At 41.0% G+C, this 18,797-nt stretch overlaps 1 protein-coding gene across 1 annotated transcript in view; it reads right to left on the bottom strand.

Annotated features, from left to right (window-relative positions):
• Nucleotides 1-5,191: 5,191 nt before the first annotated feature.
• Nucleotides 5,192-18,797, bottom strand: part of LOC108149850 (irregular chiasm C-roughest protein) — a 126,952-nt gene continuing 113,346 nt past the window's right edge. Inside the window, exons 11-12 of the mRNA XM_041709872.1 lie at nucleotides 8,103-8,281; nucleotides 5,192-8,036 (exon numbers count right to left, since the gene is read on the bottom strand). Of these exons, the coding sequence (XP_041565806.1) occupies nucleotides 7,728-8,036; nucleotides 8,103-8,281 (488 nt within the window). The 3' untranslated portion in view covers nucleotides 5,192-7,727. The remainder of the gene's footprint in view (nucleotides 8,037-8,102; nucleotides 8,282-18,797) is intronic.

Raw genomic sequence — 18,797 nt, 5'->3', positions numbered from 1 at the left:
GGCACAAAGGTGTATTTCGGCGAGTGTTTTCAGGTGCTCTTTTTGCGACCCTGCCAGCTGCGCGTGCGCGTTGCGAATGAAAGTGAAACCGTCGGGCACTGAACATTTCGTTTTCTTTTCATCGTCGTGGGTTGCAAGTTGCTGCCGTTGCTGATGTTGCTGCTGATGTTGCTGCTGCTGATGTTGCTGCTGCTGATGTTGCTGCTGCTGCTGCTACGATCCTTAAAGTGTAGCACAAAACTTGTCCAGCCGGCGATTGCGCAAGCGAATCTCTGTCTCTGTCGCTCCTTTGGAGCAGTGACATTTTTGTTTTTATGGCTTTCTACGGCGGCAGCATTGACCCTGCCAAAAAAACAAAAAAAAAAGCAGGCGCGGGAAAACTTTATAACTGGTTTTGCCAGCCAATGACAAAGGCATAAGGCATATGGCGAAATCCCCTGTGAAAGCCCTTGTCATGACCTAAACGCCCTTTGCCACCTGTTTTTACCAGCTATCCCGCTCGTTGACATACAATTTCTTGCCGCATTTCCTTGCACCATAACACCTGATGCAATTATCGCATTCATTTTACACCTGTCGGTTCGATCACCTTCGAACGCATTGTTTTCATACGCTTTTCCTCCGCTTTACTCCGCTTTTCCAGGCATTTTCATTAATTTTTAATGAGGCCGCTGTTGTTGTGGAGCGTTTGACGTTTTCGGCTGATTGATTAATGTGGATGCGGTTTGCGGACGGCGGTGCACTTGTTTTTTATTTCTCTCTGATTTATTAAAATGCGTCTTTTTTATTTATGCTTTGGTAATTCATTTTATTTATTGCATATTTAATGATATCGCTTTTATTTTTTTCCACTGGCGTTTTGAAGATATTTATTTTTATGAGGAAATTGTTTGAATTGAGATATTTCATGAATTTTAATGGGAATACATTTGAATTTCACAATGCAACTATTGCAACTGTTTTAAAGGCCTAGATATATATTTAAATGGCAGTAAATCGATTGGTATTTCAAAGTTACATATAACCAAAGAAATATTTTACAATAAGTGAAATTTATTTTGTTTTACAGAAAAGGAGGAGAAAATCAAAAACACGTGTCTTTTTTATTAAATTTGCTTAAAAGCTGTTACACTTCAAATTTATTGAGCAAAAATATTTATGGTAAAACGAACACTTGTTTTACTAAGAGCCAAACCTCAGAGACAATTATGTTAAAGAAATATAAAATGTATTTTAAAACTATTGAGTTAAATTTTTGTGTTTCTTGCCAATGAAAATGTCCGATCGATAAATGTATATAAAATCTCAAAAATAAGTAAACAGAACAAAATATTCCACATAAATAAAGCATTTCAAGAAGAGTTTTCTTGAATATAAACCAAACAAGTTCAGCCACAAAATATCTGTCAACGATAAAATTGGGGAAAGTGGGTGTTCTTCCGAAGCTAATACCCCTATTAAACACAGATATAGATCCAGCCATCATTTAGGCTCGATTTATGCCTTCCATAATCGGTTAGCTTCTTTATCTGCCTGCATCTCATTAAAGAAATGTTGCATGCCTCATGCACACACATCTAACTTTCACCAATGACGCTCGAATGGAAAAATTGAAACTGGAACTGGGGCCGAAATCGCTTTTTCGGTTGGCATTTCCTCCGGCGTTTTCCGCACCAGTCGCACCAAACCTCAGAGACAATTATGATGAAAGGCCAGGGAGCGAGATTGCATAAGCGAGGCGAGGAAATCCGAAAAATTCCCAACCGAAGTCCGAGGAAATGCGAGCCATAAATTGCCGTGACCAGCAACTTACTTGGCTAATTTTCGCCGGATCAGCATTTGGTAAAAGTGTAACAGAAGTCGCCTGAAGTCGACTTCCTTCCGCCTGGAAAAACTTGTCGCTGCAGCATTACAAAATTGTCGAAAAATTGGCAAAGGAAATCATGGGGATTCCTTGACCGCAAATGAAATGGGACAATGAAATAAAATCAAAAAGGAAATCACAGAAATTGCGGAAAAATCTATTAAAAGCAATTCACTTAATTTCGTTGCCGTCATCGCTCATATTTACTTATTGTACTTCTCCAAAAAGCGCAGTCAGCCGGATAAGGCGGTGTCGGTGGGGGCGTGGCAGTCGGCTAATTAAGTGCGCAGGGCAAATGAAATATACAAGCAAAAGAGGAAAAAAGGTAATTACAATCAATGGGACCAATCGGTGCGGTGGTGCCTCAGACCAAAAGCCAATTTCATGCAACAATCAATCAAAAACAATTTTTAATTTTGCGTTTACAATTTTCAGGCTGATCTGTTTTTTTCTTTCATACTTTTGCACGCTTTTCGCCGCGTTGTTGGCCTTCCTTGCGTCCATTTTTTTTCTGTGTGAAGTAAATTGGAAAATAAAGTTAAAATTAAAATGCATTAATTGAACTGTGAAATTTCATGCACGCGTATTGGGAGGAATTATTGGCGCCCAACGATGTGCAATGAAAACGATTTTAATTGTCAGCGTTTTAAGCGTTTAAAGTCGTCAGCGATAACTTGGCACAAATGGCAAAGGGAATATGACTGCCAGTTGTTCCATAGTTATACCATTCTTTGTGAGCTTTAAAAATGTTAAATCATGCCAAGCCGAAAAATATATACATAGATGACAGGTGTTGGGCCAGCTGCTCGCCATTGTGCAACTTGAAAGCCACTTGCACTTCCCCCAAAGCCCAATTAGTAGATTTCTCCAACCACTTGCGATAGCCTGGGCTGCACTGCAAGAGGAAAACACAATCCTCGCCCAATCGCAGGCAAAACCCACTTATCAGGCAGCATTAACATCTGTCCATACATAAAGTTATCAGTCGACTTGCCCATTTTGCGACTGCATTAAGCCCGCAATTTTATGGTCAGAGCCAGGCTCTGGATTTGGGTTCCTCAACGATGGCGCCTATCATAAGCAAATTGAATAATGTGTGTGTGTGTGGCTCCAGCTCTGAGGGGAGTGGAGCGGGGCGGGGCTGGGCGGGGACTCCAATTGCCAGTTTTCGCAGCCGGTTTTGGGTGTTTTGTATTTGTATTTGTATTTGACTTTGGCCGAGGCAACAATTAAAACGAAATGCGCACAGTAATGCCAATTGGCGATTGCGGATATCTGCAGACTGGTCCAGTAAAGGCGACGGGCTGTTTGGATGTGGACGGGGTGTACGAACACCCATTAGTTGGAGCACCTTTCGCTGTACCGCGTGCGTCGACACTAGCTGCAAAGTCAGCATCGCAGTAACAGTCACCAACATTGCCTCTGCGTCATTACAAGTTTATTACACTCGATCACTGTTCGGGAATTTTGATTGATAAATTACACTGTAAGAATGATGGCAGTGAAACTGCTATTTATCGGCGTCAATGATTGAGTATAACAAACTGGTACTGGCGAATTGAAAAGTTTGGAAATTATCTGCAACTTAAATTTTTTATACGGATTCTCACAAATTAAGATAAATAATTATGCACCTAACGTAAGTCTCAATTAAACAATCATCAACGATCTCCAGAGTTCTATACAAAATTTATGATTATATGCAAGAAATCTGAAGAAATTTTTACCTGGTATATAAATTATTATTATTATAAGCAATGCTTTTACTAGGAAAATTGAATTAAGCTTTGATGACCGTCCGTATGTTATACTCGTTATTCTGAATAAACGATTTTGCATTGTTTTATATTATAGTTATATAATTATTATTTTGCTTTATATTTAATAGTTATAGAGTTGCTGCAAGGTTAATACAAATAGTATGTTAAATATTATTCATTGCCTCTTATTAAATTTAAAGTATTTGTAATCATTTAAAAATTATCATTACTTAAAGGAGATCATATATTTTATTTATTAAAAACAAAAATAATTTTACTTAAGTTTGTTTCGGTGCCCGCGTGTTAATGTAAACATTAGCCTTACTGTACCGTACGCCCCCGCTTGCTGTAATCTCGCTGGCGCCTCGGCAGATCGAAGACATTTCACTGTCATTAGCGCCAGAAACCGGCCTGGTTATCGATGGTTGTTGCGGGCACATATAGTTGGGCAAACAGGTTGCCCGACTCTTTAGGCCAAAAAGTGTAGCAGCTAGATCCACCACAGTGTGGCCACTACAATCCTGCGGTGTCGATGTACTTTTGATTTCCAACTAATAAACAAGAGCCGCGCTGGCTGCTGCCGATTCGGCTGCTGGTGTTGACAACGCAACTCTGGGTTCGAGATTGGCATTGGCACTGGGATTGGGATTGGGCCAATGCACCAAACCGAGCCAAACCAAAAACCGGAATCTGCTTTGCGCAAAACGAGCCGAGCCTGCGGTCACCCAAAAGCTGCATTCGGCTGGCCTTTCCCTTTCGTTGGCCCCTGGTTGATAGTGATATTGATGCAACTGCCATGGCCACTGCCACTGCAACTGGAAGTGCATGCCAGCACTGGCAGAAAGCGACATTGGCATTCCGTTCAGGTCGGGGTTCAGCTTGCCAATTGTTTGGTGGACTCCCACGGGGAAGCAAATGTTTGGTGGCAGTGCAGGGAATGGAAAGTGTTCCTTGGGTGCGAGAAGATTGCTGTTTTTTTCGATTTTGTGTTTGTGGCAAAAAATCTATTCATGATGTTTGAACTCGATTCAATAGTTTATTATTTGTTTACATAAAAACAAAAATAATAAGAAAAGTAATTTTTTGTGTTTAGTAAAATAAGCGATTATAAACCATAAATATGCTTTACGACTTTAAACTTAATTACAGCGGAAGTGTTTTTTTTATTTTAAAATGTTATATAACCCGATTTCCGGTAAAAAGTACTTACAAACTTCCCTATATTTGTACAGCTTCAACCTAAACGAATGATACTTACCAACCAACCATTTGTTGTTAGCTTAAAACTGAGAGTTTTATAGCCACTTAAGAAATGAGTAGAGTTATTTACTTTTTTACCCATTACCGACTCCAGAGTAACTTCATCGTCGACTGCTGACTGTTTTTCTTCAACTGTTTTCCACATTGCTGCTTAATGACGGGCGTTGCTGGCTGCTGATTGATTGTGTATGTGTGTGTGTTGGCGACTCCTCTGCAGAGTTTTCCCGCTTTTCCGGCCCTTGGATTGGACCACCCACCATCGCCCCAGCCCCATCAAGTTAAAGCAATTTTCTTTTTGTTGCATTTCTCTGCTTTTAAATTTTATTCCATGTTCATTTTCATTTCTCTGTGTTGTGTGTGGTGTTTTGTTTGGTTTATTTTTGCCGTTCCCCTCGCCTATCATTTTTATCTGCATTTTTATTTGCATTCTTCTCGGCTTGTGTTTTACTTTATGCTAAATTGGCTATTTTGTTTTGTTGCTTTGTCACTTAAACTTGTAAATTTCCTCGGCAGGCTGCCCTGACCTGACCTTCCTGCCCCCATCACCAGGCCACTTGCTCTTCGACTCTGGCTTAAATGTAACAGTTTGTTGGCCGGGTGGCCTGACCCTAGCCAAGAATTCGGAGCTACTGCATTGCTGGGCAGTGAACGGGGTCGCTTAAGAGTTAGATTTTGATTCTGATTTCTATTATCCGGCCTACTCCGCTCCTCGGTTAAAGTTTCTGGCTTCGGTTTCCTTCATCGAGGCTTCGTTTACGGCTAAAAGTGTTTCTTGTGGTTGTTGGTGGTGGTTGCTTACATTTCTCTTGGGCCTATGACTTATATATGTAAACCGTTTCTGCTTATTGTAACACGTATTGTTGTATTTGTATTTGTATTCGTATTCGTATTCGTAATTGTATGGGTTATTAGTGTCCCTACTCCCAAACATTTTGCACTACAGATGAACATTCTGTCTCCAGTACTCGTATCGTAATTACTCATTGGTTTAAAATTAATTTGCCACATTCGGTTTGTGTTGCACTTAGGAGCTAATATTTTCTTTAGTAATATATGTTTGTTTGTTTGTTTGTTTGTTGCTTGTTGGCTTCGTTATAAATAATATTTTGTAAATATTACCAACACAATGAATCATAAATACAGTACGCACTGTTCGCACATTCACTTGTTTAGTAAGTTATTTGTTAGTTAACATGACGACGTGTTTGTTTGCTTATTTTGTTCATACAATTCGCAAATTTTTGCTGACAATAAACCCAAGGAGCGAAATCACTAAACAGAACTATACATAGGGTACACACATACAGATATGCTTGCGGGCACACTCCTCCACATATGTATATTCGTATTAATGATTAATTAAATCTCAATTTAAACTTATCATTTTACAATGCTCTTCGCTCTTTGCCAGAATTCTTGGAATTCTGCAAATGTTAATTTTGCTGTGGCTTAAATTGGCGTTAGGTTCTTCTAAGTATTTCTGGTTTTTTACACTGATCCCTTAGCCTACCGATATATAATAATTATATTTATTGCGCATAGGATATAGAATAATCTGAAGCTTAGATCGTCTATGAAATAAATTACAAAAGCTTGGGCTTTGTACAAAAAATGATGTGCAAGCAAACGATTTCGCCGGCTCTTTTTGATCTTTAAACTGAAATATTTTACAATAGCTAGTAATCGAATAGTTATGTGGCTGTACTCTGTTATATTACATACATTACTGTTTAATTTACTCGTGGAACCGCTACATATGATATTTAAATCGCTTTAATTTTGCTTTCAAACAACATTTAACACTTTTTATCATATTTTTAATATTTGGTTTTCTCCTTTGGGTTGAGCAATTCTCTACTTGAACATTTATATACAATTATCGCTTATGTGGAGGGTCTCTCATTTTTTTTTGGGGCTTTAAGTTTGCTTACTTTTGTGTTATAAAAATATTCGTAGTAAATGGAAACGATTTGTTTTTGGTCCTTTTAAACGATTGGAAAATCATAGAAAACCATAAGGTGCGATTTAATGCTTAATAGAACCCAATTTGTTTTAGGTTAAAACTTTTTTGATCATTCGCTTAATTTCATTTCCCAAAATATCTTACAGTTTCTTTGCTCGGGGGCAAATTTTGTTCAAATGGAAGGAATTTGTTCGTGCCTGGTAAGTATTACTTCGTCTGTCGCCTCTTCATTTACAATATTAAACTATAAGTTCATCTCCTTGTGCTTTTAGTACTAAACATTTTGAAAATATTTAACAAAATCAGTCGCTTTCTCGATCTCTCTTCGTCATCGAAAAGGAACATAAAGTATTCGTAATAATCAACGTTTAACAATGTTTTTCCAAAGAATTGTAAACTTGTCCTTACGATTTCTGGCTTTGGCATTTAAGTTAAGCGCACACTCATACACATTGACATACAGCGATAAGGTTACAGTTACCGTTACAGTTACAGTTACAGTTACGTTTACAGTTACAGTTACAGCTAGGGATTACAGTAAAAATATTTGAATAGCTTAGGGTTAAAGAGTCTATTCATTTTTGAGGGAGGGTTTCTAGAAAAGTGTTTCTTTTTAAGGATAGTGATGGGCCTGGGATCTTAGCCTAGGGCAATTTTGATGCTTGGCTAAATCGGTTACAGATACACATACATATTGCTATAAAGAGTAGTAGTTGCGTAGCATAGTCCACTTGGTAATGTCGAGTAGTTGGGTAAATCCATACATATGCTTAGCCATAAGGGGGTTAGGTTACATAGAACATTCGGTGTAATAAACGCGTCAGTCACTCCCAAAGAAATCATTCATTCAGCTCTAAGTCTCACACGATCCGTTCTAAATCTAATGCCTGATTCTAATTGCCAGGCCGAAAACCAGGGCCGCAGCCGGCGCCCACCCGCCGCGCCCATTGGCGGGGCCACCGCTGAAGACGGGAAAGTGGATCTGCTCCGGCCTATTGAGCTCCTCCTCCTCGTCGTCATCGTCAATCGAATTGGACAGCTGTCGATGGCGCTTCGTGAAGTTCACGTTGAAGACCGCCTCGGCCACGCCGCCCGGCGTGGACACAATGAAGTAGAAGGTCCTTGGCACACGTTCGTGCATGCTCACGTACGTCAGTCGCGCCTCCTTGCAGAAGGGCGTGGGCAGATCCTGCGGATGGGGGAAAATCGATTACATCTCTGTTGCGGACTTCCCCCAGCTACCATCTCAACTCACCTTCACCGCGTAGGCCAGCACTGTGGTGCCGTACTGGTTGCCGGGCGTGAAGACCCGATCGCCGTGCAACCAGCGGGCGGCATGAGCTGGAGGATTGGCGCAGAACTCCACATTGAGGTGCAAAGGCGATCCCGGATAGGCGATGGGCGTGGCATTGAGAGCCATTACTGTGGGTGCGCCTGGAAAAAAAAAACAACAGTATCGGGGTTAAGCTAGCTCTCCTTGAAGATACTCTCAATAAATTGTATTGCAACAGAATATTTCGGATGAAAATGTTGTAAGATGCATATATATTTATTTTTCCAACACGGCTCTCTTAAAACCTTACTTATTTTAATACAAATGAAAAATTATATGTCTATATCATATGTATATTCCTGCTTCGGCCCGCAATTCAATTTTACCATTTCTGTTGGATGAGAGTCCTGTGTTTATTTATTTAATAAAAACAAATATTATGCATAACGCTTTTTATATCATTCCTTGTTTCCTTATTGTTATTTTTTTAATTGTAACTATTTACTTTGCCATTTTCATATTTATTCACGCTCTGCACAAACTACATCAACATTAAAAATGTATTCTTTTTTAATTTTTGTTTATACGGGCTCGACATGCATACAAAATAAAATAGATATAATACTCTCGCTGCTCGTAAGGATGTGTCTGTATCGACTTGGCTGTTGATGCTTTCCTTTAAAATACCTGTAAAATACTTTAGAGGCTTCGATTTTAGGGCACGAAAAGCTTCATCCCAAAGTTGATAACCTAAAAATATTATCTGATATATGTTGAACAACACTTAGGAAATAAAAACTGATCAATTTTACGATGGGCAAGGCGATTAGAAACGCGAAGGATTAACGCAGCCGATTCACTCTTGAAAACTTTTGTGATTTTGCTCCCCCAGTAAGCGCAGCTTTGGCTCGTTAGCCAGTCCCTGAGAACTTTTCGCACCGAGATTCCCTAAGCAAACTTCCGTAAGCCTGCTACGTCGCACTTCACACATGCTAAGCCAATTCCGGCGCAACTGTACTGCGATGCCAAGTTTGCTTCGCATGGCATGGCATCAGCTGCAATTAAAGCCAGGGCGAAAAGTTTACGGCCACCGTTACCGCCACCGCCACCGCCATTGCCATCAGCATTGCCATCGCCACTAATTAAAAGCGTATCACCCGACAAATGTGCCACTTACTGCCGCACCCAGCGTTGCAAGGACGATCAGCACCTCTGGATAAGTAAACGCTGCGCGTGGAGTGGGAAAAATCAAAATAAATAGAGAACAACATGTCGTGGGGCCAAAGGAAAAGTTGGCCCAAGAACGCCGAAACTTCATTAAAAAGTTTGCGCCAAAGCGAATTTTGTGGAACTTATGTGGGCCGTGTGCCCAGGGTCGGGGATTATCCCAGTGAGATGCTAAGGCCTGACGGTGTTGGCCAACACGGCGACAATCCAATTAGACACATGTGCCAACCCTTTCAGCTCGACTTTTTTTTTGTCTTCGGCCACCTCGTCCGTTGTTGCACAACGTATTTAATTATCAAAAGGCTCGACATTTTGCAATTTTCCTCATCATCGCCCTGAGATAGAGACTTATGGAATGGAACGAGGAAGGGTTGCCACATAAACTTGTGCCGCAATGGCGACCCTGGCAAACAAAATGGTCGAAAGTGTTAAGTGCAAATGAGTGTTGGGCGGGCGGGCAGGCGGGCAGGCTGGCAGACACAAACAAAAACAAATCGAAGAGCTCGTTCGACACTCACAAATTTATAACCAGAGAAACCCCTTTTTGCAAAGGGACCTGGGCGACTAACTGTAAAATCAATTAAAGCAAGTGCGGCAGGGTTGTGTCTGCCTGCCAAATTATGCGTTCAACGCCATTTTGTCGAGCCTCAGCTCAGTACTCTCCTTTCCCGTTCCCCTTTCCCCTTCCCTTTCCCATTTTTCCCCCCGTGGAAAAAGTGTAATTTATTTGACAGCCAAAAATGATTTTTGCATGAGCCTCTTACCTCGTACCCAGCATCCTATTCACTCGGGCTCTCAAAGAGATTTAAATTCTATTTTGATTTGTAGCCAGTGAGCCGTGTGCAAGCATTTTACCCCAGAGCCCAGGTGAATGGCTGTCGACTGTGCCCCCAAGGTCAGTGCTTTGGTCATTGGTGCGACTTTTAATTTGATTTCCACTCCGTCCACCCGGGGGCGCCAAATAGAAATGAGTTTTGAATTGCCCGCAGTTGGGGAACGACGATGGCATGGGAATGATTTGGATCTACTCTTTGCAAATAATATGGATTTACAGACAATCCTTGCGTGAAATACCGATAACATCAGCAGGGGAAAAGGCAGCTGGCAAGGACTCAATTTTACCAGAGAGAAACCATGCCAGATAAAACAATAACAAGTTTCGAAAACAAGCGGTACAGACAGTGAAAAGTTCTGTCCCCCAAGTAATTGCAGCTCGCGAATGAATGCGAAAATTCAATTATTTTTCGGTCGTTATTATTTCTTTTCTTGCTTTCGAGGCCACTTTCCAACACTGTCCTCGTTCCCTGCGAATGCAAACGCATTTTATGCAGTGACGGGGAAAAAAGGACAACAGCTTTCAGCGACGGTGCAATCAATGGGGTGAAGTCGGCGTTCCAAAAAGCATCCACCACTCCTCAGCCAAAGTGTTGTAAAACGTTTTCCTCTGTAGCTGTCGTTGTGATGCTGCCTCACCTCTTTGCAAAGTTTTCACACAAAAGGCAACTACGAAAAATTAAGTTAACTTTTTCGGGCAACGGGAATTGAGTAATTTTCAGCCGTAAAACTTTATTATTTTGGACTGCAGGACTTCGTTGCGTCTGCTCCCCTTATTCCTTTGCCATTGTTGTTGCAACAATTGTAGAACATGCAAAGTTGCTGTTATTGTTTAAATATTTATTTTCAGCTGTTGCAGCTGTAAATGCCGGCAGGAAAAGTTGTCTAGTGCCCAAAAGTGGGCAAAAACATGCAAATTTCATAGGGCCAACGGGGAAAGAGGATCCGCCAAAGCAACTCTTCGGGCAATGGACCAAAGAAACATGTAATTACATTAAGCCAGCCAAATTAAGCTACACATTTGAATGGTCTCAAACGCGAAAAGAGAACAAACTTGTTTCGAAAAGTGGCTTCTAAATGGGGGTATGAAATATTTATATAAACACACACCCTAGTTTGTACACAATTTATTAAAACTTAGGTCAAACATTTGATCTATCATAACTTTAAATGTTGACAAACATTTGACAAACATTTATTTAAATTAGATTTCAACGAAATTTAGAATTTTAGCGGTGGCATGCAATTAAAATTATAACTATATACACACCTCAAATTTAACTTTAAAAAAAAATTGTTGTTTTAATTATTAAATGTCTAATTTTAAAGGGGACTTGCAAATTTTTCTGTCCAGCTTACTAATTTATAAACTCTAAGTTTGTAGCGTTAGGATGAAACCTTTGTATTAAATAAATTAAGGATATTTAGACTTAAAACCTCTGTAAATTGTGGTCCTCACTTAATGTCTCTATATTCTCTGTGGACAATTGCTAGTGCCAAAATGACAAGGAAATGGTGGAGCCGCTCAGATTAGTGCCAGCCAATTCAGGTGAGCGGCGCCAGAAGACACAAACAGCCTGCCAAACATGCCCATGGGGCTTAGACTCCACCTTGAATTCCGGCTAAGAGTCCGGCAAATGTTATTATGCATGCAGAGCTCCATGGGAAGAGAGCGGGTGGCAAACGCTAAGATAACAGCAATCCGGCAGGCAGCAAGTGAAAATAACAATCATAATATTTAATTATGCAACGGTTGCCCGAGGAACAGCACGAGCTGGACTCGAACTCGGATCCGAATCCGGATACGGGTAGGAGTAGCGGATGGGGATGGGGATGAGGATGGCCGGGGACGTAGACAGAGAACCATGTTATGCCCCTGAATAATTAATAAACATTGTGTGCACTTAATGCAAAAAGCTGCAAATAAAATTACCAACCGACCGGCTCGTTGTGTACCGAAATCATTGCCGGGCGTTGAAAAAACAAAGGAGAGCGGGTCCGGGGCTCAAATTGAAATTACGTGCTCGGGCTGAGCAATCAAAAAGGGATTAGCGGGTTGTTTCTGCTTTTAGTTTGCCATTTGTCACTTGCCAATTGCACGGGCGCTTGCCACCTTTGGGCGCTTTTAATTGAATTTATTGTCTGCGAGGTGGCAGCTGAATTATTGATTACCGCGATGACAAGTTAACCCAGTAAAGGATGCGACTTGGCGACAGGTCCGAGGCTTTTCGGCATTTATCTTAAGTTTGGCAACTTTCCGGGCCAGCCTAAGCTGCTCAAAAATTAATGAGGGGACTGGGTGGTGGTGCCGTGTCGTTTGTGTTTTAGCCAAAAGGTTGGAAAACTTCAGCAAGTCATCTTGTGTTTGTGTGGTTTGTTCTGCTTTTGTAAGTCGGAGCACGCGTTTTCCAGGAGATTTTAAGACGCGCTGCCTTGTGGCGGTAAGAATTTTAAATGGAATTGCCTTTGTCCTACAGAGAAAATTAAGTTTGTATTTAAGCACCTTTAACAGCTCTTATTTTACCCATTAATGTTTTAGTGTCAATCAAATTTATTGTATTTAAGATTCTTATAGTTGTAGTTAAAATAGTTATCTGACAAATGATTTGATTCATGAAATAATTAAGTTTTATATCCTAACATAATACAATTTTAATAATAATGGTACGATTAGACTTGGAGCATTGCAAGCAATATATAGCAGCTTATCGCTTCTTGCCTTTTATTTTGTTTTTTTTTACGGTGTATCAGAAGCATACTTGTCGCTTGGAAAACACCTACAGTATGCTTTACTTTTCCTAATTGAAATCCCTTCAAGTATGTCGACTTCAAAGTCGATTGCTTGGGGACAACTGGACTGCTCCACAAAATCCGAAAGAGCAGAACTGGGCCATTAGGAGTGACCAAACAAACTTTGATGATGCAATGACCTCCAAGTGGCGAAAGGACCGGACCGAGATCTAGACAGAGATTGATATATGGTGGAGGTAAAGTGCAGCTCTGGTTATATCAGGGTTATCTTTTCAGAAGAACAGCGTGTGTGTGTGTGTGCGTGTGTGTGTGTGTGTGTTGATTGTGCTTGCCTACAAACTCGTGTAAATATCTCTAACCCAAATCTTGAAAATTTACAAAGCGCGCTTCTATGGCTGGCAATGTTGTCAACACAAATTAAGCTAGCATGTAAAGCTGAATGCTGCCAACCCCCTCACACTCACACTCACCCCGCCACGACCCCTTAGTTTACGTATTTAAATATGCTCTTTCACTTTCAATATCAAATGAGTGGCTGGTTGGCAACTTTTGCCTGGCAGCAAGATTGCAACTTGCAGATACATGGATACGTAGATACTTTGGCCGGGACCGGCAAAGTTTGCCATATAGAACGTGTGTGTGAGTGTGAGTGTGTTTGTGGATGGAACCGAACTTTGAATGAACAGCATCGTATGAAACAGCAACCCAATTTGAGACAGTCCCCCTTTATGCCCCCTGCAGCTATTGCAAATTGCACAAGTTGCCAAAAATCGCTTCACATGTGCCACTTAAAGTTTTCGGGTTTTGGCCCGGCTCTGTCCTGCAGTTTGCCAACTTGCAAGTTGCCAGGACTCTGCTCTCCTCTTCACTTTTACTCCTTTTACCCCCCGCACTATTTTCCAGGCTACCTGCCACTTGTAAATTTAATAAATTTTTGCATTTTTTGTTTGCTTACGTTGGGCCGTGAAAGTGAGATGTCAGAAAACTTTTAAGTGATGTTGGCAAACACACAGAATTATGGTTAAACAAGATGAAAGTGAAGTCGGGAGGAATGGCAAACTTTGATGGAATTGAACGTTCATTTAGTGTTTATTTGCACGAAGAAAAACTGTCAATGTTTGCAAAACCGAAGTTGGGAATTTTTTGGAAAATTACTGAAAGCAGTTTTCTACTTAGTTCACCCCAAATGAACATTTTTTGATTAATAAATTACTATTTGCTTTAAATGAAAAACTCCGTTAGAGTAACTAAATTTGATAAAAAATCCGAAAAGAATTGCTTTGTATAGAATTTCTAAACTTAAAAATCGTTTCTATTTTAACCTTCCAAAGGTGCCCAAATTCCATGCTCAAACAGACCAAAAACCTCTGCTAAATCTTATGACAAACTCTTTCAATTTTAAACAATTTATGGCATAGTGCCTTTTCTAGCCTTCAAGCTTTTAGTTAAAAAAACACACTTCCCTCCGGAGTAAGGGAAAACATTTCAAAATGCCAACTAGAGAGCCTAGGTTTATAAATTGAACGTTCATTTGCGTTTTTCGAGTCGGGAGAACGCAGCAACTGTGTCCAAAAGGCTAAGGGGTTAAAGGACCCAAGGGAGGACCTTCACATCCCCTGAAATACGGACCGCACCACCTGGCGCCAGGACTTCTCGGTTACTCCCACATTTACGTAGGCGCCTGATAAAATTGTGTGTGTCCAGTGGCGAACGGTGGCAATGTTTGCGGTTATGGCGAATGCCAACCAGACACGCCCACCGCCCCCACATGGGAGTGTGTGTGGTGTGTGTGTGTGTGTGGGGGATGTGCGTGCGGCAGGCCTATGCTTTATCGTCTGACATTTGACATTTTTATTAGCTTTGCGGCGACGGCGTTTAATTACTTTGTAGGCTGCGACCAATGTCCGACATTTTTATATGCACTTCCTGGGCTGTGAAATGCAATTAAAATATGCATTTGAGTTATGCCAGGTCGTTGGCCGACCCCAAAAAACCAGCGTGGATAGCTCATTATCCCGTGTAAAACAAAAGGGGGCTGCACTAATTTTGACATAGTAAGGTATGTGTAATAGCGCATTAAAATCGAACCAGCTCTGTCTGCTCAACCCATTAAGATCAGTGCCCGGGCAAATAGCCTTTCCTCCTGCCGCCGTAATCCACTTGAGGCAAACTTGCGGGGGGTTGACATTATTATAGAGCAACTCAGCTGCCTCCCAGCATCCGCTTATTAGTTTGGTGCAAAACCAGCAAATGCGGCTGCCGCTGGGCACAATTGGTGGCTGCGATTTCGAAGGGGTTGACAAACCACCCAGTCAGGCCAACCAGGCCAACCAGCCAATCTCCTCCTGCTGGCACCACTCGACGTCTTGCGGCGCGGAATTTGCATACTCAAGTACGGAAATCAACTGCATTTTGCTAATATTTTCGCAGACGAAGTGCGAGTTGGTCAAGTGGCGGGAATTGGTCTTGATTTTGGTCCCTGAGAGGTCACACACAAGGCTGTCAGTTTGTTTTACTGCTCGCATCCGGCGGGGTCGGAAAAATGGTTGGTCGACTGGACTTCTGGCGTCATTGCGACGTCTGCTGGCGTCTATTTGCACAACTTTTTCAGCTCATTTCCGCTGCAGCTGCAGACTGTCCGAAAACCCCACAAAAGTTGCCTCACCAGAGCTGACAACTACCCATTTCAACAGCAGAACAGGATATCCAAAAAAACAAAACAAAGAGAACTTTTTTATAATTAATTATATTAAATAGAACCAACATTTCCTGGACAATTGTCGTTTATATGTGTTTTTTCGACGGTAAATGTATAGTTCTTTTTTTAAAATTTGATAGTGATACCATTTTTTTTTTTTTTGTATTCTATGAATTTTTGTGTAATGATTTTCTGACGAAAAAGCAAAAAAATTAAATTAAATTAAAATTATTAAATTACAAAAACAGAAATATAATTTTCAAAAATGATTTTCCTTGGATTTTGCGGTAAAGCTCATTTAGTGAGAACAGATCTGTCCGAAAAAGGACAATTTGGCAGCACTGCTACTGCTGTCCCGCTCATAATTTGCCTATCTCAGTCGCTCTCGCTTATGGAAATGGCCAAAAATGATTTCTGCAACTGTCTGCAAAGTTTTCACATGCAGCCTTGGCAGCCATTTTTTAGCTTCCCGGGGTGTTTTTGATGACAAGTTTCTGACTTCATATTTTAACTAACGACTCCAGACAGCCACCCACACACATAGAAATTGGAATAGAGCAAGCAGGCAGCACATATGGAAAATTATAATTTAGTCAACAATTTTTTGGCTCCGGCTGCGTGTGTGTGTGTGTGTGTGTGTGTGTGTGTTTTGCAGGAAAATTGAAGCGTAAAAATGAATGCTTGAGTGCGCTCTGTGCAAAAGACAACACACCGAAAAGGACACAAAACTGATGACAGCATGGAGCAGGGACGACAGTAATGAGTGGGGAAAGTTCTGGCACTGCGTTCGGGCAAATGTTTTTCTTTGGCCTTTCCAGGAAAACTATTTCGAATGCACAGCCCCTTTGTGCACATTCCCAGGAAACTGAGAAACCATTTGGCTTGCTTATAATTAGGAAAAGTTGCAATATTTACCCAGCAAATCAATCGGAAATCGAAGAGAGGGCCCTTCTACCAAGTTGCCGACTTAAAATCAAATTATTTCCAAATCCCAAATCGTACTTCAAAGTACATACTTTTTTTGTCGGTGGTTAAACTATTTACCAGCACACCAGACATTCCCTTGAGTTTCCTTATGCGAGGGCTTTGAAGTTTTTAATTCATTTCAACCCCCGGCAAAGCCGTTTCAAAAACGTTTATCTAATGCTCAAGATCGGTTTTTTTTTTTCTTATTTGGGTTGGGCTGGGTAGCATTTAACATGCAATTTAGCGCAGCTGCTGTGAAAATTCCTGGCTGCCTTTAAAGCCTTGTCGCAGGGCGCAATAAATTGCCATTTAAATGAGGCACAAATGAAAAGCAAAACGAGAGCCAAAAAAATTCTTTCGCATATTTTATGAAAAGGGGACCCAACCTACAGAAAAAAAATAAAAAATTTGCCAACCCCGAACTCCAAACCTAATGAGTAGAAACAAAGCAATATTTGCTGGCAAACGCGCCAAATTCCGAAAGCAAATTTGCCAAGAAGAAAAATTACGCATGGAAAATGGAAAAATGCGAAAATATTTCCTCAGCATTCGTTGATCAAAAGCGAGGAACATGCATATTACAAATTAGCATGCATAAAGCAGGGCCCATAACGGAATGGCCAGAACGGGGCGGGGCGGGGCGGGACGGGGCGATTCGAGTGAGCCAGGGCATAAAGCAATATTTATGTTCTCGTATCGCTCGAGGGGAGTTGCGATGGGTTGATGGGCTGTGCCGCGTTTCTTGCCCCAAATTAAGCGTGGAATATGCGTGGAGAAGCTTTTATTAAAACAGGCCAAACTTGGGTCTCATTGTACTTGAGACAGGCCCCGCGTTCTTGTTCTTGGTTCCTTGGGCTGTAATAAAAATTCCGCAAATAATCATTAAGAGGGAGTTCGGCATTACGCAAAGGGAATGCAATATGCGATAAGGAGGTGCCAAGTGGCTGGATGGATATTGACAAATATTTAAATAAATAAGCATTTATATGCACAGAAATCATTAGGGGCTTGAAACTAGCTGTAAAAGAGTGTAAAATCTTATTATAATACATTAAAAATCTAGCCGTATAGAAATCTAATTTACAAACTCTAGTGATTTCTGTGTTTAAATATAATTCATATTTCATACTTTAATTGTTTTAAAAACAATAATTATTAAGAATGTCAAAAGAATATTTTAATAAATATAAACTGCCTGGGTATTTTAAAATAAATATGTACAATATAAAGGGGTTGCAATTTTAACAAATAGTCTTGACAATTTCCACCTCAGGAAAATAAGTCAGCTTAAATGACAGTCCATTTATGGACGTTCCTTATTAAAATCCACTTTGTCACAACTTTTCGCAGCTTTTGTTTAAATTACTTAAATTTGCAAGGCATAACGAGAACAAAAAGCGCTGCCGAGAAGGCAAATTTCTACTACTGAGCTACTTTTGGCAACTGCCAGTTAACATATGCAGAGCTTGCCACGCCCCTCTCCGCACCCAACGCCCCTGCCCTCACACACACACACACACACACACACACACATTGTCAACAAGAAAACGCCCACATAAAGTTAACGACAGCGAACGAGGGCAAAATGAAACCTAAAAAAAAATGGCGAAATTGTGAGAGAAAATTGTTATTTAATTTGTGTGAGTGCTGAACATTTTTGCAGCTGCTGTTGCTCAAGTTCTTGCTGCAAAACTTTTTGCCCAGCACACGCACTAAACTTTAACACAAGCATAAATTTGGGCCCGCACAGATACTCCGGCGCCGTGTGTATGTGTGTGTGTGTGTGTGTGTGTGTGTGTGTGTGTATGCGTGAGTGTGTTGGTAAGTAAGTGCACTTTGCATTGGGGCCGCCACGAATCCTTTGGCTTTCTTCAAAATTCATATGCACATTTATTTTACTCGCAGCCTGCTTCTCAAGTAGCTGCATATGCAAGTAGTGGCAGCAGCTTCAGTTCCTTTGCTTATTTGTTGCATAATTTCCGCCCACCGACGTCTTCTTTTTTCTTGGCTTAAACGAAGCGTAAAGGCAACACAGGCTGCAATTTTAAGTCACGGGTTCATTAGGAGGGCCCAGCAAAAAACAAAGGATGGCGCAAAACTTTCATATGCATAATGAAGAAGACCCTGCACACCGCCTGCATCCCCCGATCGCCCAACTTCCGCTCGGACTAATCAAAAATGTCAACGAAGCAAATGATTGA

The sequence above is a fragment of the Drosophila elegans genome, unplaced genomic scaffold (genome assembly GCF_018152505.1).
Source record: "Drosophila elegans isolate 14027-0461.03 unplaced genomic scaffold, ASM1815250v1 contig_520, whole genome shotgun sequence".
Taxonomy (NCBI): Eukaryota; Metazoa; Arthropoda; class Insecta; order Diptera; family Drosophilidae; genus Drosophila; species Drosophila elegans.
Note: the sequence above shows the minus strand (reverse complement) of the source record. Positions and strands in the feature narration are given on the sequence as shown.